The following is a 23,130-nucleotide window of genomic DNA, read 5'->3' as shown; positions in this document are numbered from 1 at the left end:
GGGGATATGGTCACTAGTGTAACCAGGAGGTGAGGCCTCATTTAACACAGACACATTTTGTCTGCAAAATGAACTAGTGTTGCCCACAGCGATATGACATTGTCAGATCAGGGCCTAACATACTGTAAGGACAACTCTGAGTATGCTTTTCTGTTCTTCTGAAATACACTACATTTTCTTCATCATGTTTCTTTTAGACCTGTCTAATAAATAATGGACTCATTGTGAAGGTGTGTAGGCTATATTACATGGATTTATTATACGTTTTAAAATGTAAAATTCCAAAGGTCAGCATCAGTGTTTTGTGTGGAAGCCAGGAGATGCTACATGTGTTTGTTAATTAACGGTCAATTACCGTAAGACCGACAGTTATTTGCTTGACAATCACCGGCTGACTAAATTTTGTGACCGCCACAGTTCTAGTTGCAATGAATTCAAATATTGATGATCTAAAACCATGCCCTAAAAGGAGTAATTGAAGGAAAAAGACTTACAATATACATATAAACCCTGATATTTTCCTGAATAATGAAATAAGTGTTTAAAAATTAAATGTATTATTTATTGTCATTAGATGGTCAGTTATCTCACTGTATATCTCCTCTCTCTTCTCTGTCCTCCAGTTGTCAGGAGACCAGGGGGCTCTGGAGCCCAAGAAGCCAAAGCGCTCAGGGGAGATGTCTGCCTTCAACAAGGAGCTGGCTCACCTAGTGGCCATGTGTGACACCAACATGCCCTTCATAGGCCTCAGAGTGGAGGTATGGATGGAGGGAGTACCCACTTTTATTCTCTTTATCTTACAACTCTTACTCACTCTTTACTTTTCCACAACTTCCCATTCTACTATTCATATTTCTTCACCATTCCTCTTCCTATCCATCCCTCTCATCCTCCTTTCCTCTCCTCATCTATCCTTCCTCCTCTGTCCCTCTATCCAGCTGTCACACATGGAGGTTCCTCACCTCTCCTCTTTTTCATCCTCTCCTCATCCCTCGCTTTCTTCCCCTCCATTCCTCCTCTGTCTAACATGTCTCTCATGTCTTTCTCTAGTTATCTCAGATGGAGATTCCTCACCAGGGTGTGCAGGTGGAGGGAGACGGATGCAGTCATGCCATCCGCATCCTCAAGTAAGGCTCCACATCATGCAATTTATGTTAGTGGCACTGTGTAACAATATGGAAGTCAATGGGAATGTTAAAGGGGCAGTGGGGTCAAATGTGATTTACTTGTTGTTTTTTTGTATTGATGTTTTCACACTGAGATCGAAATAACACTGAAATTGTGAAAATTATGTGCAAGAGCTTTAAAAAATGAAAACCGCCAGGAATTTCAGCCTGTTCAGGTGGGATTGAGTTTTTGGCCCACAGCATGACATCACAATCTGATCTGATTATTACCAATGACTAGTCATCTTTTATTGGCGTATGTATCCTCCTACTTTAAAGGGGTTAGCAGGGTTTGCTTTAGAGTCTAGACCACACATGTCAAACTCATTCCACAGAGGGCCGAGTGTCTGCGGGTTTTCGCTCCTCCCTTGTACTTCATTGATGAATTAAGGTCACTAATTGGTAAGGAACTCCCCTCACTTGGTTGTCTATGGCTTAGTTGAAAGGAAAGAAACAAAACCCTTAGAATCCCCTGGTCTCGACGGTCCTATCCACCAAGTAGGGCTGTGTTTGTAATATATTAACATTTTATCAACATGCCCACACTGAGCATTTCAATGGCAAAAGGAAGCTCAGGGGAAGAAATGATACAAAAATATATTTGGAGTGATATTAGATACAGGGAAAATATAAATGTTTTTATGAAAAAGACTGCATGGGGGCTTTAAAGATGATACTAAAGTCAGAAAGTGTCTATGATTGCAATTTAGTTTCTACTGATTTGAACTGAAACGTTCTCGCAGCGCACTTGGACACATACCTACAAAATATATATATATACAGTGCCTTGCGAAAGTATTCGGCCCCCTTGAACTTTGCGACCTTTTGCCACATTTCAGGCTTCAAACATAAAGCTTCAAACATAAATATAAAACTGTATTTTTTTGTGAAGAATCAACAACAAGTGGGACACAATCATGAAGTGGAACGACATTTATTGGATATTTCAAACTTTTTTAACAAATCAAAAACTGAAAAATTGGGCGTGCAAAATTATTCAGCCCCCTTAAGTTAATACTTTGTAGCGCCACCTTTTGCTGCGATTACAGCTGTAAGTCGCTTGGGGTATGTCTCTATCAGTTTTGCACATCGAGAGACTGACATTTTTTCCCATTCCTCCTTGCAAAACAGCTCGAGCTCAGTGAGGTTGGATGGAGAGCATTTGTGAACAGCAGTTTTCAATTCTTTCCACAGATTCTCAATTGGATTCAGGTCTGGACTTTGACTTGGCCATTCTAACACCTGGATATGTTTATTTTTGAACCATTCCATTGTAGATTTTGCTTTATGTTTTGGATCATTGTCTTGTTGGAAGACAAATCTCCATCCCAGTCTCAGGTCTTTTGCAGACTCCATCAGGTTTTCTTCCAGAATGGTCCTGTATTTGGCTCCATCCATCTTCCCATCAATTTTAACCATATTCCCTGTCCCTGCTGAAGAAAAGCAGGCCCAAACCATGATGCTGCCACCACCATGTTTGACAGTGGGGATGGTGTGTTGCTTTTACGCCAAACATAACGTTTTGCATTGTTGCCAAAAAGTTCAATTTTGGTTTCATCTGACCAGAGCACCTTCTTCCACATGTTTGGTGTGTCTCCCAGGTGGCTTGTGGCAAACTTTAAACAACACTTTTTATGGATATCTTTAAGAAATGGCTTTCTTCTTGCCACTCTTCCATAAAGGCCAGATTTGTGCAATATACGACTGATTGTTGTCCTATGGACAGAGTCTCCCACCTCAGCTGTAAGATCTCTGCAATTCATCCAGAGTGATCATGGGCCTCTTGGCTGCATCTCTGATCAGTCTTCTCCTTGTATGAGCTGAAAGTTTAGAGGGACGGCCAGGTCTTGGTAGATTTGCAGTGCTCTGATACTCCTTCCATTTCAATATTATCGCTTGCACAGTGCTCCTTGGGATGTTTAAAGCTTGGGAAATCTTTTTGTATCCAAATCCGGCTTTAAACTTCTTCACAACAGTATCTCGGACCTGCCTGGTGTGTTCCTTGTTCTTCATGATGCTCTCTGCGCTTTTAACGGACCTCTGAGACTATCACAGTGCAGGTGCATTTATACGGAGACTTGATTACACACAGGTGGATTGTATTTATCATCATTAATCATTTAGGTCAACATTGGATCATTCAGAGATCCTCACTGAACTTCTGGAGAGAGTTTGCTGCACTGAAAGTAAAGGGGCTGAATAATTTTGCACGCCCAATTTTTCAGTTTTTGATTTGTTAAAAAAGTTTGAAATATCCAATAAATGTCGTTCCACTTCATGATTGTGTCCCACTTGTTGTTGATTCTTCACAAAAAAATACAGTTTTATATCTTTATGTTTGAAGCCTGAAATGTGGCAAAAAGTCGCAAAGTTCAAGGGGGCCGAATACTTTCGCAAGGCACTGTATATATAATTGATTTATTTTAAATGTTAGTTTATACCCATCATTTCAGTGATAGATATGTACCTAACCCCTTGTGGTCCTGTTCCTCTCCCTAGGATCCCTCCCAGTAAGGGCGTAGGGGAGGAGACGAGGCAGGCACTGGAGCGCTCTCTACTGGACTGCACCTTCCGTCTGCAGGGTCGGAACAACCGTACCTGGGTCGGGGAGCTGGTTCTGGCCAACTGCCCGCTCAACAGCACACACAGCAAGGAACAAGGTACATGCTAACACAAACACACATGAGCACATACAACACACACAGAAATGCACATGTTGTCACACACACATACTACCCACACTGAGTTTAATTTGCCCTTATTGCTCCCTTTTCTGTGTGTGTGTGTGTCCAGCCTCTACGCGCCACGTGTACCTAACCTATGAGAACCCTCTGTCTGAGCCTGTGGGAGGGAGGAAGTTGGTGGAGATGTTCCTCAACGACTGGAGCGCCATCAGCCAGCTTTACCAGTGTGTCCTGGTGTTCTCACGATCACTACCAGAGATGCCATCCTACCTGAGTCTGTTCAGTGAGATCCGGTTGTATAACTACCGCAAACTGGTTTTGTGCTACGGCAGCACCAAGGGCAGCTCGGTGAGTAACGTCTGAAATCTAACCTGCGTCTATTTCCTCTCTAAACATTCCTTTCCACCTAGGGAGTGTTTGGTCCCTTGCAGGGGTTGACATTAACGGTTGCCCGATTGCCGGGGGAAGGTAAACTGAACAGTCGGGCAGGTGGAATCTGCTTTGTGGCTTCCTGAACAGGCAGGTGACATTCTGTCCCAAAGACAACCTTTAAGTCATGTTGACTATAGTGTTTTAATTTGTGCAAAAGTGACTCACAACAAAAAAGAAACTGAGCCAAGTGATCATAGTTATTCTCCCTACATTCTCGTTTCCCTCTGTTACGTGTCTGACTCAATTACGCAAAAATTATTTGACACCTTTATGTTCATGAAAGAAGGCACAATTTTTTTATTTGTTCTGCCTGAGCAAGTCTGACCACAAATCAGAAACCACTATGATGAACCATCATATGCATTTAATGGATCGAGGGAAAATAGCTGGAATAGGCTTTTGTAGGCTACAGTCAAAGCTATGTCTTCTAGTGGTGCGACTGCTGTTGGCATCCAAAGATAATTCAACTTGAATAAACTCTTGAAGATGAGGACGACAATAGTGGTACTGATATCACTTTGAATCACACTGCTGCTCTTTCATTTATTTGAATCTTACGCATTGTCTTTGTTGTGGGTGGCTGTTTACAAATGTATATGTATTTTAACCCCATAATGGTTGAATTGAAGATGTTTAAGCTGCCTATCAATCATTGTTTTTGTGTTCAGGGCTGTGTTCATTAGAACCAAACGGACGCAAACAGAGCGTTTCATTCTGTATATGAAACGTTTTGCAACAGAATTGGAGTAATGAATACGTCCTCCCTAATGGACTGCCAACTACAAATATTAAGCTAATTTTACATCTGTTTCAGTAGTGTGATTTGCGGGCCAAATTGTGCTTGCAGTCCATTTTGAAAATTATCTCGCAACTCAAATAGTCCTAAAGTGTTTTTCAGTTTAGACAGAGAAGATAGGCCGAAACATTTGATTTAGTTGTCCATAGTGTAGCCATTGTGTTAACAGTTTCATTAATTTGCCATAAAAGGTTTGTGGAAAATGCTACTCCCTTGCCGCCTCATTAAAAGGAGAGTTCGTCAAAAATCAAACGTCATCTTTGTTATCCCCAGACATGGCTGGTTCCCCAAAAAGTACCTTTCATGCCCCCAAGTTATTGTTTTCTGTGATTATTACTTCCTTTCATATGTATAACTAGCGATGTGACGAATGTATTTAAAAAAATCTTAGGCTGACAAAAAAAAGTAACTACTGTCGACCTGTGGTATTTTGGATCCAGTAATTGCGGAATAACTGCAAAATTACTGCATTAAAAAAAATGTTGGGATGCAGTATTTGCAGTATGCTCTGACTGCAATCTTTTTTCCTAAGGGCAACATTTAAACAACAACAAAAAATTCATAGTTTAAACGATACCATTTTTATTTTTGACATATAATTCAGATATGGTCCTTCATATGACTGCTAAGGAGCGATGCAGTTCAATCTAACACAGAGGTACTTGACATTTTACCATTTGTCTGTCTAACAGACCGTTACATTTTTTGGGGCGAGTGACCATGACAATTGCGCAAGAAAAACATGACATATTGATTTACAAGTGCCTTTGAGAGCTTAGTGTCAATCCCTGCCTTGTATGTTTCCTTACTGTTTGTAAAACATACTATATAAATACATGTGATTGATTGAGACTCTCTCTGCCGCCTCTCGTTCCCCTCTAGGTGACCATCCAGTGGAACAGTAGCACCCAGAGGTTTCATCTCTCTCTGGGGACAGTAGGACCCAACTCAGGCTGTAGTAACTGTCACAACATTATACTGCATCAACTGCAGGAGATGTTCAACAAGACCCCTACTGTGGTCCAGCTACTACAGGTATTGCATGCATACACACATACCTGGGCTTGAACCTAACTATGCAGGGGCAGAACACGCACATACTCTTACATACACTGGAACCCTCCACCAAAGTGGCACAAATTCAATTACATTTATTTTTTATTCATTGTCTAACTTCCCTCCCCCCCCAAGGTGCTGTCGGACACCCAGGCCCCTCTGAATGCCATCAACAAGCTGCCCACAGTGCCCATGCTGGGGTTAACGCAGCGCACCAACACAGCCTACCAGTGTTTCTCCATCCTACCCCAGTCACCCACACACATCCGCTTGGCCTTCCGCAACATGTACTGCATCGACATCTACTGCCGCAGCCGTGGGGTGGTGGCCATACGAGACGGGGCCTACAGCCTCTTCGACAACACCAAGATCGTGGAGGGCTTTTACCCTGCCCCGGGACTCAAGGTACAAGGGAGAGGGCTTGGGTGGATTTGTGTGATTGTATCAGGAATTTGAAAGTGCCTAGATTCTGTTGTCTAGTTCCCCTCAAGGATTCTCTCTCTCGCTCTCTCTCTACCAGACGTTCCTCAACATGTTTGTTGACAGTAACCAGGATGCTCGGCGACGCTCTGTCAACGAAGACGACAACCCGCCCTCGCCCGTGGGCGGTGACATAATGGACACCCTCATGAGCCAATTTCAGGCCCAGCAGCAGCAGACAATGAGAGGGGGTCCTGGGGGGGTGTACCCTCCCCTCACCTCCCCGCCCACCCCTTACCATCCCAACGTGGCACCCTCGCCATCCATGATGCCCACACAGTCCCCAGGTGAGAGGGATGTGTGTCCTGTGTGTTCCCTCTTTGTGCCACGTGTGCTTGGCAGCCCACTATGGAGCAGAGGAAAGAGACCAAATGCTATCTGGTCCTCTCCTCACCCATCATCCACCCGCTAAGTGATATCACTCTCTTTGTGTGTGTGTTCATCCTGCCACTGCTGTCATGCACATGCTGAATGGCAAACTGTGTGTGTGCGAAAGTTGAGTCCAGAAGGGAGAAAGCATGCACCCAGTCCTGCTCACCCATCTCAGCCCTAGAGCCGCTGCCCAGCTTCAGCCTGTGTGTTTGCGTGTGTGTGTGTGAGTGAATGTATGTGACAGGGTTTCTGTTGGGAAAACGTGGCGCCAGACAACATGACCGGGAAGATTTTAATTTACCGGCCATAAAACGTTTTGTTCTCTCTGGGTGCATTGCCCGCTAGGGCGGCTACCCACGGGGCTCAGAACGAGTGAAATCACATTTAGAATGAGGTAATTCATTTTAAAACAAACTAAATGTAATCTATGTAATCCCCAAAAGTAATTATTTATCATCAACAATAACTAGTAATGCTGTATACTATAAGAAAGGTTCAAATCTCAACTTTATGGTAAAAATATTTATAAATTGCTGAGGTGTAATTACATTTGAGGATACAACCTCAAGTACACAGTACGAATATTATGACAATATTAAATATTTTATGATCTTCCTATAAAAAAAACTATGAATAATACATGAAATTACTTATACTTTCTAAATATAGTATAATCAAATTGTAAAATTACTAGCTATAAGAATTCACCTTCCTTATAACTGCAAAATATGCATTTGTATGTTTAGTGTGCGTATTTGCCTAAGGTCTCGCTTGAGCCAAACCTCTGCCCCCATCGCTGTGAACGTCTCACAGAGCTCTAGCTTGGCTTCTTGAACTCGTTAGGAACTCGCCTTTCATCTTATTAATCTTATCAATGACAGTGTTTTTTAAAATGAATAAATGATTTCATATGAATTGCTATAAATTGATGTCTGAATGTATTAAAGAGATGAAACCACTCTCTCCTGCTGCGCTACGATGTAATGATTGCAGGCATGTGCTTTGTAAGTGGCTGTTAACTCGAAATGACACAATGTGAAGGTTACAGTTGAACAAAGTTTACTATACTGTATGAACACAAGGTAGCCATTCCACTCAAGGCTAGGTCCATCAACAACCAAACCTCCTGCGCAGGCGCACTCTTGACAGAGTGATAGCCCCGTAATGACAGAAATATAGGGATACTTAAAACATGAACTTAACAGCTGTGACGCAGGGTTCAGCCAGGAGTTGATGGATAGTCGGAAGAGCGAAAGAAATGGTAGGAGGGACATCCCAGTGGTTTCAGATTTAACATTCTATGTTACACAAATATACTAGTGTTCTGTGGGAAGCAGGGCTATCAATCAATGCAAGCCATTTCGATCTATGGTGTTCACAGATCGATTTATAAGCAAAAATGTTGGTAGGTACCAGTACCAGGCCGGTCCCCTAAACGTGGGACTTTACATCTAAAGAGTAAATTATTAACAGAACATGTAATGAAGCAGCCAATTAAACTTAGTTTTCAAACATTTGCCAAAATGTAATTCGCGGGAACACCATTCTAAGCAGTGCCCCTGGGAAAACACCATTCTAAACAGTGCCCCTGATAGTGGTTCCATATGTGACTGAGATGAAAATCTCTTTTAGACAGAGGGGGGATCTAAAGATGCAACAACTAGGATGGGTTGCTAATATGATTAGGATTTACCAAAATACATTTACCAAAATTATATAATTACTTCTGTCTATACAGAAATAAATCAAATAATTAAAAATGCTTCACCAGAAAGCATAACTTAGCCACAGAGCAATCAAGGATCATTAGCTCGTAGGCTTATGCCTATTTGGGAAGCAATTTGGGCAGCGCGCATAGCAGTAGGCCTTGTTGATTATTGACTTGCGTCTGTCAGTGAAAAGCATCTAAAATATGTATCTGAGTAAATTATTGAGTATAATTAAAAAATGTTGAGACAAGGGGAGAGGTGTGTGACCAAGATATAGAATAGTCTCTCTCTCTCCCGCTCAGCTGTCTCCCGACAATTCTTGAGCATTCATTGTGTGAATTGTTTGCCCTTGTGCGCAATGAGCATGTGTCTGGTTTCTATGTCGGTGTAATGTTGAGGGAGCGCGCGCGACTGAGCGCACATAGAATTACCTGGCCTACTACGCAGAAATGTGTTTTTACTTTTTTTAAACTTTTTTTTTTACATCCATTGCACATGATAATTTATTAACTATAGTTCCACACAGTAAGCTATTTGAAAAATCAGTACAACAATCTCCGGTGTGAATGAGCAATGGGCCTGGAGCAATAGGCCTAGTGCTGCATTGGCCTATAGGCTCTGAGTTCCATGTGCTCATTTCTTTCGTCGCTAATGGATCACGTTGTATCAATGTGTCCGTATGGCAGGGGATGGTGATCTCACTTTAGTTTACTTTTAACTTTTGATCATTTAATTCAGATTTTTATGATTAACCACGTGACAATGATTTTGAGAAATTTAAACTTGTATTAAATTAACAGTTCCATGAAAATGCGCATATGATAAACATAGATTGAAATGGCAGGATGAATTTGTAGGCTTCACCGAACTTGAAACTCACGCGCCAGCTATGAAGTCTTTATAAAATAATTGCCATTCGGGTTGCAAACAATGAAGTATGTTTTCAAAATTCATACGGCCTCCAGCTCATTTTGTGAAGTGGTAGGTGATGCGCTGATAGCCTGTTGCCTGCACTTGAATGGTGAATGGGAGTCGCGCTTCAATTACCAGTTGAGAAATACAAAATAGTAGCTATTTTTAATCGCGCACCAAAACTGTTTTTAACATGCAATTACATTTAGAATTGTTGCGCAATTAATGGGTTTATTAAAGCACATGTTTTTATTCCAGCAGCAACCAGCTGAGGAGCTGCAGGACAAATCCCCCTCAAAATAGTCTCTGTATGCTGTGCACATGTGATTAGTGTTGGTATTTGCATAAGATACATGAGGACTAACAAAAATACACAGTCCAATTTAATTCCACTAAATTATGCAAATTAACCTATAGACCAGCAAGCATAACTGTCAAATGTATTTCCATCAACTTGTAATTCCATCAATGAATAAAAATTATTATTTTGTAATTGGTCATTTTGGCCGACAACAGTTTTTTTTTAATTGTTTTTTTTTACATTTTGGGGGGGGGGGGACCAAACGCCGGCAATTGCCGGCTAACGGAAATCCTGGAATGCGTGTGTGTGTGAGCTGATCCTATTGGCCCGTGTCTGACAAGGATTATTGGTCGGTGTGGTGTGTGTGTGCGCAGGGACCATCCATGCGTCGGGCTCCCCTAGCGGAGCATTGAGGGCTCCCTCTCCCTTTGGGCCCACCCCTTCTCCCTCCTCTCTTGGCATAGCTATGGGCCCAACCAGCTTTGCCAGCCCGCATGGTAAGTGGCGCAACGCACTGACCACAGGGACAGACCGGGCTGGGTTAGAGGATGGGACTGGGCTGGGTTAGAGGATAGTAAGAATGAGGCTGGACTGGGGTAGAGGGGGCTGGGTTGTAGCAGGCTGGGCTGAATGGATGGGTCCTCCATGGAGTATAACCATAGCCAGACCCTGGTGCAGGTTGAGAAAACGCTGTCTCTGGGTAGGCTGAGGATGGGACTGGGCAGGGCTGTAGACCAACCTCTCAGCCCATGGACCGGGACTTGTCCCTGGGATGTTGCTCACCGGTCTCTCTGATAGTTCTGACACCTGTTTAGTCCATTTTGAAGTGGTTGAGAACCCTATGTTGACTGGCCAGTGGGTCACGTTGGTGGTTTAACTGTGGAGAGTTTTTAGAGTTAATGGGAGAGAGAAAGTTCTGTCAATCAGTAAGTGTTTGAGAGAGTAAAAAACATGTTGTCTGTGATTGTCTGAGTACACTGTAATGGGTTCATGACAATGAATTATGAAGATTATAAGGATGATGATATCAGTGGACGCTACTGATGTTGATGATGATGGTGGTGGTGGTGTGCGTCTGGCTACGTGTCTGTTTCCCAGGTGCTCTGGACCCCAGCTCCCCTTATGCCATGGTGTCTCCCAGCCAGAGGGGCCAGTGGCCAGGCTCTCCCCAGGTATCAGGGCCATCTCCTGGGGCTCGTATCCATGGCATGTCCCCTGGAAACCCTTCACTCCACTCACCCATCCCCGACGCCTCACACTCCCCACGTACTGGCTCGAGTGAGTATCACAAACACTTGACTGACAATCCACTCCACTGAAAATCTAATGTTTTTACAAAGATTGAAGGAATGTTAACCTCTAGGGGGTGTGGGACGGTAGCGTCCCACGTGGTCAACATCCATAGAAATTGCAGAGCGCCAAGTTCAAATTAAATTACTATAAATATTTAACTTTCATGAAATCACAAGTGTAATACATCAAAATAAAGCTTACCTTGTTGTTAATCCAGCTGCTGTGTCAGATTTCAAAAAGGCTTTACGGCGAAAGCAAACCATGCGATTATCTGAGGACAGCACTCAGCACACAAAACATTACATACAGTTAGTTACCAGCCAAGTAGATTTGTCACGAAAGTCAGAAATAGCAATACAATGAATCACTTACCTTTGATCTTCGTATGGTTGCACTCACAAGACTCCCAGTTACACAAATGTTTGTTTTGTTCGATAAAGTCCCTCTTTTTATCCAAAAACCTCCAATTTGTTGGCGCGTTTTGTTCAGTAATCCAATGGCTCAAATGCGTCACAAGAGGCAGACAAATTCCAAATAGTATCCGTAACGTTTGTAGAAACATTGTCAAACGATGTTTATAAATAAATAATCAATAATATTTAAACCGGACAATAGCGTCGTCAATATAAAAGAAAAACAAGAAAGGCGCACTCTCGGTCGGGCGCAGGAAACAGCTCTGGGGACATCCCACTATCCACTGGCTCAAAGTTGTCATTCTCCCTCATTTTTCAGAATAAAAGCCTGAAACAATGTCTAAAGACTGTTCACAACTAGTGGCATCCACAAGAAACGGAATCTGGGTCCTATCCCTTTTTAAATGGTGGATATGCATTCATTGGAAAAACAGCCATTTCAAAGTAATGGCACTTCCTGGATGGATTTTCCTCAGTTTTACACCTGCCATTTCAGTTCTGTTATACTAACAGACATTATTTTAACAGTTTTAGAATGATATGCTATTTAAACTAATAATATGCATATCATAGCTTCTGGGCCTGAGTAGCAGGCAGTTTACCTTGGGCATGCTTTTCATCCGGAGGTGAAAATAGTGCCCCCTACCCTAGTGAGGTTTTAAGACCATTGCACGAATGTATATTAAAAAAGAATCATCTTTAAGGACGTGTTCAGTCTCACCATTCCCTAGGCTAACGGTACTGTCCGCTCCTCTCTCCAGGTTCCGGGGCCATACCCAGCAGTATGCCCCCGCCCCGTAAGCTACCTCAGCGTTCCTGGGCTGCCTCCATCCCCACCATCCTCACCCACAATGCCTTGCACGTGTTGCTGCTGCCCTCGCCCACACCCTGCCTGGTGCCGGGCCTGGCAGGCAGTTACCTCTGCTCGCCGCTGGAGCGCTTCCTGGGCTCAGTCATCATGAGACGCCACCTGCAGAGGATCATCCAACTAGAACCCAACGTGAGTGGTGGAGATCTGCGGTTGACTCGTCTTGGTTTAGTCCATCTGTCTGTCTTGTTCAGTGTGTGTGTGTGTGTCTCTCTCTTTGCCCATCCCTTCCTCACTCTGGTTTTTGTTTTGAACATATTTCTGGCTTTCCTCACACTTCTCTCCTTTTCATCCTTCCATTTCTCTGTCTCTCTTCATCTCATCCAGTTGGAGGTTAACGTGAGTGTTACCTTTGTAATCAAATGTTTGTTCATACCCCATCTCTTCAGCTTAACCAGCTATCTCTCTCATCCAGTTCAAATTCATCTCTGTCATATTCCTCTGTAGAGGCTCTCAGCAGGGCTGTCCCTTATTCCAAAGCTTGTTTCCAATCTTGGATCTCTCAAACCCTCAACCCAAGCAGTCTGAGTTAAGGTTGAATGGCTTAGGGTTTTATGGCAGGAACCCATTTACCAGGATTTACCATCCAATACCACTCCCTTTCCCTGGGATAAATAAATCAGAGAAACCGGCGTGAAATCTCACTGTTAAATGATATGCGATGTGTAAATCTGGCTTCTCTACAGCCTCTGCATGATGAATCCTCACCGCTCAGGTTGGGACAGGCAGTTCACAATGCATGTAGACCTATCTCATCATAGTAACTTTTTTTTCTTTCTTGTAAAAGTCTATGCTACAGTAATATAAAGACCGAAGGCATGTCTAATTTACCCATCTCAATCTGGCTTTCGGGGTCACCTTATTTTTGTATTTGTAAATATTTTTTATTGCAGCTGCAGAGTTTTTTAAAACAGCCTATCACTGGAATATCGTTGCTTTAAGTCAGTGCACGCTCTAGCAGTCTTTCTCTCTCTCCAACTCCATTCCAATTGTATCCAAAATAGATAATCCTGTTCTAGAATGATCTATAGCCCTATATATAGATGTCCTTGCCTACTTCTTATGTAGCCTTATATTTGCTAATTAATTATGGATTATGCATAATAACCTGTCTTTTGCGTAATACGCACACACCTATGCTCCGCTGGCCTCTCTCTTTAAAAAACACTCCTTAGTCCCATGCAGGAAAAGCTATTTAATTTAACTGTTGAATGTGAGGCAGGAATGAAGCAACAATAGAGAGAGAAAGGGGAGGTAGGCTGATAACATTAGAGGCAATATTATTAAAGGTATACTTACACTATATATATATATGTGGACACCCCTTCAAATTAGTGGATTCGGCTATTTCAACCACACCTGTTGCTGACAGGTGTGTAAAATCGAGCACACAGCCATGCAATCTCTATAGACAAACATTGGCAGTAGAATTGCATTACCGAAGAGCTCTGACATTCACCGTGGCACCGTCATAGGATGCCACCTTTCCAACAAGTCGGTTCGTGAAATTTCTGTCAACTGTAAGTGCTGTTATTGTGAAGTGGAAATGTCTAGGAGCAACAACGGCTCAGTTGCGAAGTGGTAGGCCACAAGCTGACAGAACGGGACCGCCGAGTGCTGAAGCGCGTAGCACGTAAGAATCGCCTATCCTTGGTAGCAACACTCAGTCCTAGTTCCAAACTGCCTCTGGAAGCAACGTCAGCACAAGTTTGTCGGGAGCTCCGTGAAATGGGTTTCCATGGCCGAGCAGCCGCACGCAAGCCTAAGATCACCGTGCGCAAGACCAAGCGTCGGCTGGAGTGGTGTAAAGCTCGCCACCATTGGACTCTGGAGCAGTGGAAATGCGTTCTCTGGAGTGATTAATCAAACTTCACCATCAGGCAGTCTAACGGACAAATCTAGGTTTGGCGGATACCAGGAGTACGCTACCTTCCCGAATGCTAGCGCCAACTGTAAAGTTTGGTGGAGGAAACAATGGTCTGGAGCTGTTTTTCATGGTTCGGGCTAGGCCCCTTAGTTCCAGTGAAGGGAAATCTTAACGCTACAGCATACAATTACATTCTAGACAATTCCGTGCTTCCAACTGTGGCAACAGTTTGGGGAAGGGCCTTTCCTGTTTCAGCATGACAATACCCTTGTGCACAAAGTGAGGTCCATACAGAAATGGTTTGTCGAGATCGGTGTGGATGAACTGAAAGTGATAAATCACAAAAGTGATGGAACATTTGTAAAATACAGGGAAAATATGCAACCCAAGTCTCAGTAGATGGAGGCTAATATCCTACTCCATTATAATTTGACCTTTTGAAAAAGTCCATACCTCTTTGTTCCACATTGTTACTTTATAGAACTAAACTCTCCCTTGTACTTATCTTTAGTTTTTTTGTCTGTCGTTTTTTTTCTGTTATAATCATCTTTTCTCTCCTCTCTCCCCCTCTCTCTCTTCAGCTGTCCATCGTGAACTCTAATGAGCCAGGTGTGATCATGTTCAAGACAGAGGTGTTGAAGTGTCGCGTGGCGCTCAACCCAAAGACCTACCAGACCTTGCAGCTCAAAGTCACCCCCGAGAATGCCGGACCCTGGTCACAGGAGGAGCTACAGGTCTTGGAGAAGTTCTTCGAGACCCGGGTAAGACTAGTGTCTTAGACTAGTGTCTTAGACTAGTGACTTAGACTAGTGACTTAGACTAGTGACTAGCATCTTTGGGTCCTTTAAGATTGCTATTTAAAAACCATGTATTATTATTGTTGGGCAATTCCACGGTAAAAGAGGGATGTTCAGACTCACTACTTCACTTTTAAAATGTATGCCAAACAACAATCATTGATTGCAAAATTTAACAAGCCATACACCTATATACAGAAGTCTACTTTTAACAATTGACATTTTTACTAAAACATGTTTTTGTTGAGGAACAGTGCAAACTTGAGTAAGAGATTTACTTGAAAAATCTTCCTCAGTTTTTTGTGACTACGTTTTCCAAAATATACTAATCAGAAAAACTACTCCGAATTAAGATTCACAGATAACTGCATAAATAATGAGGTGTCAGCCATGATATGACACCATGAGTTGGAAAAAAATATATTTTAGTTATTGAACAAATAATGTAAGTGAAGTGGATCAACACCCGGTAACATAATGACAATGGTCCTTGATCTGTACTAAACAGAAATGCATAATTATGAATGTCATTCTCTTCATGGTGATGTATTCTGAATAGGTACACAAAGGTAGAAAATATAATATCCTCAATTGCATATTATTTTAATGAGCTCCACCCCCAAACAAGACCAAATCTGGTTGGTCGAGAATGGACCAAATCTGTACCAATCAAAGACATCTATGTTTCACAAGTTTGGATATCAAAATACAGCAGAGTACAGTACACTTCAGAAATGTAGAGTACAGTAAAAAAAAAAAATACAAAAAAATAATGGAGTATTTATTGTACAGTCCATTAAAGTATATTACATTACCTCTGCTGTACTGTGCTCTACTGCAACTGTGGTATGTGACTACTATGATTTCCCATTGTGGGAAAGTGACAAGTTTTAGTCACTTAATAATTCATAAACAAAATGTATCAATAAAAACAATTAATTGGTAGGTCTACCTTTATTTGTTACTTCTGTTAACTTTCAGATTCCTCCCTCATGAGGGAGAGAAATGAGAACATATATTAAAGATATGTGGGTTTTTGGTAACAGAATGACAATATACTAGGCTATATTTCTTAAACTTACAGAAAGCAGAACTATTTCCACCAAACTAAATATAAATGTTAATATTAGTTGGCAGGGGCCTTTACTTCAACATTATTTCTAATACCTTAAGACTTTTTCAAGTAGATGTTGTATAAGACCCCTTTTCCATGTTTGTGCCCAGAAATCAAACATGGATTTTTAAGATGGAAAATGGCTGGAAAAAACATATTTCGCGAAAATATAGACTTAGCTTTCATTTGACACCACATTTCATATGCTCCTATAAATGTCACGTTGGTGCTCATGGGTCCTTTTACATGGAAATGACCGTATACATACGCACACACACACCCTTAGTCAATAACCAATATGCTAAGAAGTAACACCTTTCAGTATTTTGTTGTAAGAACTGCTATCCCTTAACGGAGAATTGTGAGGCTTTTTATTATGCTTATTTATCGGTTAGAACCATGTGGACTTTACATTGGGAAGAGCAGGAAGCCACTGAAGATGTTGTGGTTACTAGAATGATCATAGAGCATCCTGCCTGAGGGGAGACGCATGTATACCACATCTCCTTACTCCAGCTCTAAAGTCCAATACATTAGAAATATACTGATGGTGGCCTTGATGGTGAATGTTTTACACATTATCCATAATTCTCTGCTCACTACTAAAGACAATATAAAATAAACATCATATTGAGAGTTATGTAACATTTCTTCTATATGTGGGCCATTTGCCGAATCGGTGCCACTTAATTATTTGTCTTATTTCAGCACTGTATCTAATAACACACATGTTTAACTATTCAAAATGTGTAATGGTCAATCTCGGGCAATTTAAAAAAATATATATATATTTTTTTTTACATTTTTTTTACAAGTTTTCTAAATGGAAGATGGTTGCATTTTTCTCAGTCCTGTTACCAAAAGTCCTACAACTGTTTAAATATCAACTAAAAGGCATGCCAACTTGTTTTTGTTTTTCCATAAATAAATTATTGGTTACATTTTCAAAAAATATATCTGTAGCTAAAAAGTCACAACTTATGCAGGCAAAATGTATTTATTTTTTTAACACTAATGATGTGCGCTGAGAGTCGAAGCAAGGAAGTGAATATTTAATAAATAAATTAAACATAATACAAAACAAGAAACACGAACAACACACAGACAGGAAATTGAAACAGAAACAATAATGCCTGGGGAAGGAACCTAAGGGAGTGGCATAATCAAGGAGGTGAAGGAGTCCAGGTTAGTGTCAATAAGCACTGGTGTGCGTGACAATTGTGACAGGTGTGCGTAATAATCAGCAGTCTGGTGACCTAGAGGCCAGAGAGGGAGTATACGTGACATTTTTTTATTTTTAAGGGAGACCCCAACCTCAATTTGATCAAAAATCTATCATGTGATTTATCAAACAATTGTTTAAATGATGGACCAAACATAATTGAAAAATAAGTGGTTTCATCTTTATTTTTTAAATAAAAAACAATTAAGTAACAGGAATGAGCGCTGAGTAACAGGAATGAGTGCTTGTGTGTGAGAGAAACTGGATGTCACAGAACTTCCTTCAATTAACCTCTTGATACTAGCCATCCCGGATCCGGGGTTGTGAATACAGCCTCAAGCTCATTACCATAACACAACGTTAACTATTCATGAAAATCGCAAATTAAATAAATATGCTAGCTCTCAAGCTTAGCCTTTTGTTAACAACACTGTCATCTCAGATTTTCAAAATATGCTTTTCAACCATAGCAAAACAAGCATTTGTGTAACAGTATTGATAGCTAGCGTAGCATTCAGCGGGCAACATTTTCACAAAAACAAGGAAAGCCTTCAAATAAAATAATTTACCTTTGAAGAACTTCGGATGTTTTCAATGAGGAGACTCTCAGTTAGATGGCAAATGTTCACTTTTTCCAAAAGGATTATTTGTGTAGGAGAAATCGCTCCGTTTTGTTCAAAACCGAGAGAAAAAATTCAGTCATCAAAACGCCAAACTTTTTTCCAAATTAACTCCATAATATCGACTGAAACATGGCAAACGTTGTTTAGAATCAATCCTAAAGGTGTTTTTCACATATCTCTTCGATGATATATAGTTTGTGGAAGTCTGCTTTCTCCTCTGAATCCCATGGAAGAATGCTTGCAGCTGAAGATTACGCACCAATTTCGACAAAGGACACCGGGCGGACACCTGGTAAATGTAGTCTCTTATGGCCAATTTTCCAATGATATGCCTACAAATAGGTCACAATGCTGCAGACACCTCAGGGAAACGGCAGAAAGTGTAGGCTCGTTCCTGGCGCATTCACAGCCATATAAGGAGACAATGGAAAACAGCGCCTCAAATTTTGCTCACTTCCTGTTTGAAGTTTCATCTTGGTTTCGCCTGTAGCATCAGGGGGCACTCACAGACAATATCTTTGCAGATTTGGAAACGTCAGAGTGTTTTCTTTCCAAAGCTGTCAATTATATGCATAGTCGAGCATCTTTTCGTGACAAAATATTGCGCTTAAAACGGGCACGTTTTTTTATCCAATAATGAAATAGCGCCCCCATAGTTTCAAGAAGATCATTATATTTGGCAAAAAAAGATCTGAATAGCAACTTATTTTTTTATTACCTTTATTTAACTAGGCAAGTCAGTTAAGAACAAATTCTTATTTTCAAAGTGGGTTAAGTGCCTGTTCAGGGGCAGAAAGACAGTTTTGTACCTTGTCAGCTCGGGGGTTTGAACTTGCAACCTTCCGGTTACTAGTCCAACGCTCTAACCACTAGGCTACCATGTCACCCCTGTAACATGAAAGCAGTAACAATTGTGTGCGCTAGAGGCGCCACTACAGACCCTGTAGCAAAATCTACAATAGAATGGTTCAAAAATAAACATATCCAGGTGTTAGAATGGCCAAGTCAAAGTCCAGACCTGAATCCAATCGAGAATCTGTGGAAAGAACTGAAAACTGCTGTTCACAAATGCTCTCCATCCAACCTCACTGAGCTCGAGCTGTTTTGCAAGGAGGAATGGGAAAAAATGTCAGTCTCTCGATGTGCAAAACTGATAGAGACATACCCCAAGCGACTTACAGCTGTAATCGCAGCAAAAGGGGGCGCTTCAAAGTATTAACTTAAGGGGGCTGAATAATTTTGCACGCCCAATTTTTCAGTTTTTGATTTGTTAAAAAAGTTTGAAATATCCAATAAATGTCGTTCCACTTCATGATTGTGTCCCACTTGTTGATTATTCACAAAAAAATACAGTTTTATATCTTTGTTTGAAGCCTGAAATGTGGCAAAAGGTCGCAAAGTTCAAGGGGGCCGAATACTTTCGCAAGGCACTGTATCTCCGGCAGAATAGGATCTGATTAACACTGGGTGAACTGACCTCATAGCAGGTCATTTGAATCTGAAGCTGGAAAAGGTGCAAGAATATACATGTGTAGTGACAGGCTTTGACTAAAAAGTCAAGTCTCCCCTCTTCATGTCCTTTTTCCCTCGCTTTGTCCCTTTATCCTCCCTCATCTTCTCTTCAGGTGGCCGGCCCTCCGTTCAAGTACAACACGTTGAATGCCTTCACCAAGCTGCTTGGGGCCCCCACCAACATCCTCAGGGACTGTGTCCGCATCATGAAGCTCGAACTGGTGAGGCCTTTACCTCTGGCTGTGGTTGTCACTTTGTGGGTGGTGCTGCTCCATAAATAACTTTGTGTCCGTTATGAATGAGGGGCAGGCGATATGTTTGTCTGTGTTTCTGCCTGTGTGTGATGTGAACATATATGTGTGTGTGTGTGTGTGTGTGTATGTTCACGTTGCAGACGGCATTTCTGCCAAAAAACATAAAAATAACTATGTTCAAATGCCGCTCCTGTGAAGTGGTGCCGTGGCGACATACGCTTAGTTTGCAGAAACGAGTCATGTGTTATGGTTGTGATGGTCTCTCTGACTTCTCTTCATCCTTTCCTCTTCAGTTCCCTGACCAGGCCACCCAGTTGAAATGGAATGTCCAGTTCTGTCTGACCATCCCCCCCAGTGCCCCTCCCATCGCCCCTCCAGGAACTATTGCGGTGGTGCTCAAGTCCAAGATGCTCTTTTTCGTAAGTACTGACCTTTTGACAAGTGTTACATACATACAGTACCAGTCAAAAGTTTGGACACCTACTCATACAAGGATTTTTCTTTATTTGGACTATTTTCTACATTGTAGAATAATAGTGTAGACATCAAAACTATGAAATAACCCATCTGGAATCATGTGGTAACCAAAAAGTGTTCAACAAATCAAAATATATTTAAGATTTTAGTTTCTTCAAAGTAGTTACCCTTTGCCTTGATGACAGCATTGTACCTGCTTGGCATTCTTTCAACCAGCTTCATGAGGAATGCTTTTCCAACAGTCTTGAAGGAGTTCCCACATATGCTGAGCACTTGTTGGCTGCTTTACCTTCACTATGCGGTCCAACTCATCCCAAAACATCTCAATTGGGTTGAGGTCGGATGATTGGAGGCCAGGTCATCTCATGCAGCACTCATCGCTCTCCTTGGTCAAATAGCCCTTACACAGCCTGACGGTGTGTTTTGGGTCATTGTCCTGTTGAAAAACACATGATAGTCCCACTAAGCGCAAACCAGATGGGACGGCGTATCGCTGCAGAATGCTGTGGTAGCCATGCTGGTTAAGTGTGCCTTGAATTCTAAATAAATCACTGACCATGTCACCAGCAAAGAACCCCCAACTCTTCAGACCAAAGGACAGATTTCCACCGGTCTAATGTCCAGTGCTCATGTTTCTTGCCCAGGCAAGTCTCTTCTTCTTATTGGTGTCCTTTAGTAGTGGTTTCTTTGCAGCAATTTGACCATGAAGGCCTGATTCACGCAGTCTCCTCTGATCAGTTGATGTTGAGATGTCTGTTGCTTGAACTCTGAAGCATTTATTTGGGCTGCAATTTCTGAGACTGGTAACTCTAATGCACTTATCCTCTGCAACAGAGGTAACTCTGGGTCTTTTCTGTGGCGGTCCTCATGAGAGGCAGTTTCATCATAGCGCTTGATGGTTTTTGCAGCTGCACTTGAAGTAACTTCAAACTTCTTGAAATTTTCCACATTGACTGACCATGTCTTAAAGTAACGGACTGTCATTTCTCTTTGCTTATTTGAGCTGTTCTTACCATAAAATGGACTTGGTCTTTTAGGAAATAGGGCTATCTTCTGTATACCACCCCTACCTTGTCAGAACACAACTGATTAATGAAAGAAATTCCACAAATTACTCCTGTTAATTGAAATACATTTCAGGTGACTACCTCATGAAGCTGGTTGAGAGCTGTCATCAAGGCAATGGGTGGCCAATTTTAAAAATCATATAAAATATTTTGATTTAACACTTTTTTTGGTTACACGATTGCATGTGTTATTTCATAGTTTTGATGTCTTCGCTATTATTCTACAATGTAGAAAATAGTCAAAGTAAAGAAAAATCCTTGAATGAGTAGGTGTCCAAATGTTTGACTGGTACTGTAAGTCTTATAAAAGAGGGTTTATATTACCATATATTTGTTTTAATGCTTTACAATTTAATTCCAGTGAAGTGTACTGAAGTTGTGTAAAGTATAGCTAACCATGTTCTCTCCTCAGCTCCAGTTGACCCAGAGGCTGCCGGTGCCCCAGGAGCCGGTGAACATCATTGTTCCCATCGTATACGACATGGCCACGGGCCTGACCCAGCAGGCAGACATCCCGAGACAACACTCCTCCTCTGGGGCTGCAGCGCTCATGGTCTCCAACATCCTCAAGCGATTCAATGAGCTGCACCCCGCACGACAGGGTCAGTGAGATTATCGATACACAAAAAATAGAATATGAACAGGAAATAAGATTTGATTGGTTAGGAAAGCAAGAAAAACATTTGTTTTTTAATGGTATTATACTAACATTGGATGTGTTTTTGTCTCCTTTTAGGTGAGTGCACTATCTTTGCCTCAGTTCACGAGCTCATGGTCAACCTTAACCTGCCCCCTGGTGGTCGCCAGTAGCAGCTGCACCTCCCTGGTCAGAAATGGAACGAGAACCAGAACCCAAACTCAATGCTTTTCCATTCTCGAACAGGGATACGTTCCTTTCCGGAGTCTAGTGAACTAGAGACGAAGTGTGCCCGCTGGATTTCCTAATGCAACATATCTCCTCTCTGCCTCAGCCAACTGACTTAAAACTGATTTTTTTTGTTTGTTGAAAAAAGGGAGCAGAATTATGCAGAAGATGGTTTATTCTTGATAGAACACATGACTCCAATTAAGGAGCGTATCTTGAAAGAGAGAAGTTTTCGATATAAAAATAACTTCAAAGGCTGCTTTTACACAGGCTGCCTAATTCTGATATTCTTTTCCAGTAATTGGTCTTTTGACCAATCACATCCGATCATTTTCAGAGCTGATCTGATTGGTCAAAAGACCAATTTGTGAAAAATATATAATAATTGGGCTGTGTAAATGCAGCCAAAAATAAATATTTTTGTCTTTCTCCAGATGCACTTCTTTTCAAATGATTCAGAAATTAAGAATATGGGTGTTTACCTAAATATGTACATTGTTGTATATTTCAGCATTGAAAAGAATAATAAGCCAGTTGGATAAGTAAGACTTTTACTAGTGTGAGACTTCACATTCTTTCTTTTTTTATAATCCAAGATATCAATACTGTTGTGGTATTGGGGATGTATTCTTTCTTAATAAACTATTTAAATGTATTTTTCCCTGATTGATGTCAAGACCTAGTCCCTTTTTAGTTCAAATGTGTCACTTTGAAATACTGTTAAACTGTGACAAACTTTATAAGCCAGCTGTATTTTATTATGACTGCTTTTGAGTCCTGAATGAAGAATCGAAGACCCATTGTCTGGCTTTGATTACTATTTAATAAACCAGTCAAAAACGTGAGTTGT

General features: G+C 41.5%; 1 protein-coding gene across 2 annotated transcripts in view; it reads left to right on the top strand.

The window, feature by feature from the left end:
* Positions 1-23,125, top strand: part of med14 (mediator complex subunit 14) — a 39,361-nt gene extending 16,236 nt beyond the window's left edge. The window contains exons 15-29 of one of the 2 annotated variants that reach the window (XM_036958655.2): positions 624-758; positions 1,051-1,127; positions 3,666-3,826; positions 3,960-4,198; positions 5,961-6,113; positions 6,270-6,539; positions 6,655-6,901; positions 10,283-10,405; positions 11,007-11,186; positions 12,376-12,614; positions 14,931-15,110; positions 19,731-19,838; positions 20,165-20,290; positions 21,828-22,017; positions 22,152-23,125. In XM_036958655.2, the coding sequence (XP_036814550.1) occupies positions 624-758; positions 1,051-1,127; positions 3,666-3,826; positions 3,960-4,198; positions 5,961-6,113; positions 6,270-6,539; positions 6,655-6,901; positions 10,283-10,405; positions 11,007-11,186; positions 12,376-12,614; positions 14,931-15,110; positions 19,731-19,838; positions 20,165-20,290; positions 21,828-22,017; positions 22,152-22,225 (2,502 nt within the window). In that variant the 3' untranslated portion in view covers positions 22,226-23,125. The remainder of the gene's footprint in view (positions 1-623; positions 759-1,050; positions 1,128-3,665; positions 3,827-3,959; positions 4,199-5,960; positions 6,114-6,269; positions 6,540-6,654; positions 6,902-10,282; positions 10,406-11,006; positions 11,187-12,375; positions 12,615-14,930; positions 15,111-19,730; positions 19,839-20,164; positions 20,291-21,827; positions 22,018-22,151) is intronic. The other variant, XM_036958656.2, reaches the window with a different exon arrangement.
* Positions 23,126-23,130: the final 5 nt, after the last annotated feature.

Source organism: Oncorhynchus mykiss, chromosome 22 (assembly GCF_057628025.1).
Source record: "Oncorhynchus mykiss isolate SJ-2025 chromosome 22, ASM5762802v1, whole genome shotgun sequence".
In the NCBI taxonomy this organism is placed as follows: Eukaryota; Metazoa; Chordata; class Actinopteri; order Salmoniformes; family Salmonidae; genus Oncorhynchus; species Oncorhynchus mykiss.
The sequence above is the reverse complement of the archived record's forward strand: the minus strand, read 5'-3'. Positions and strand labels throughout refer to the sequence as shown.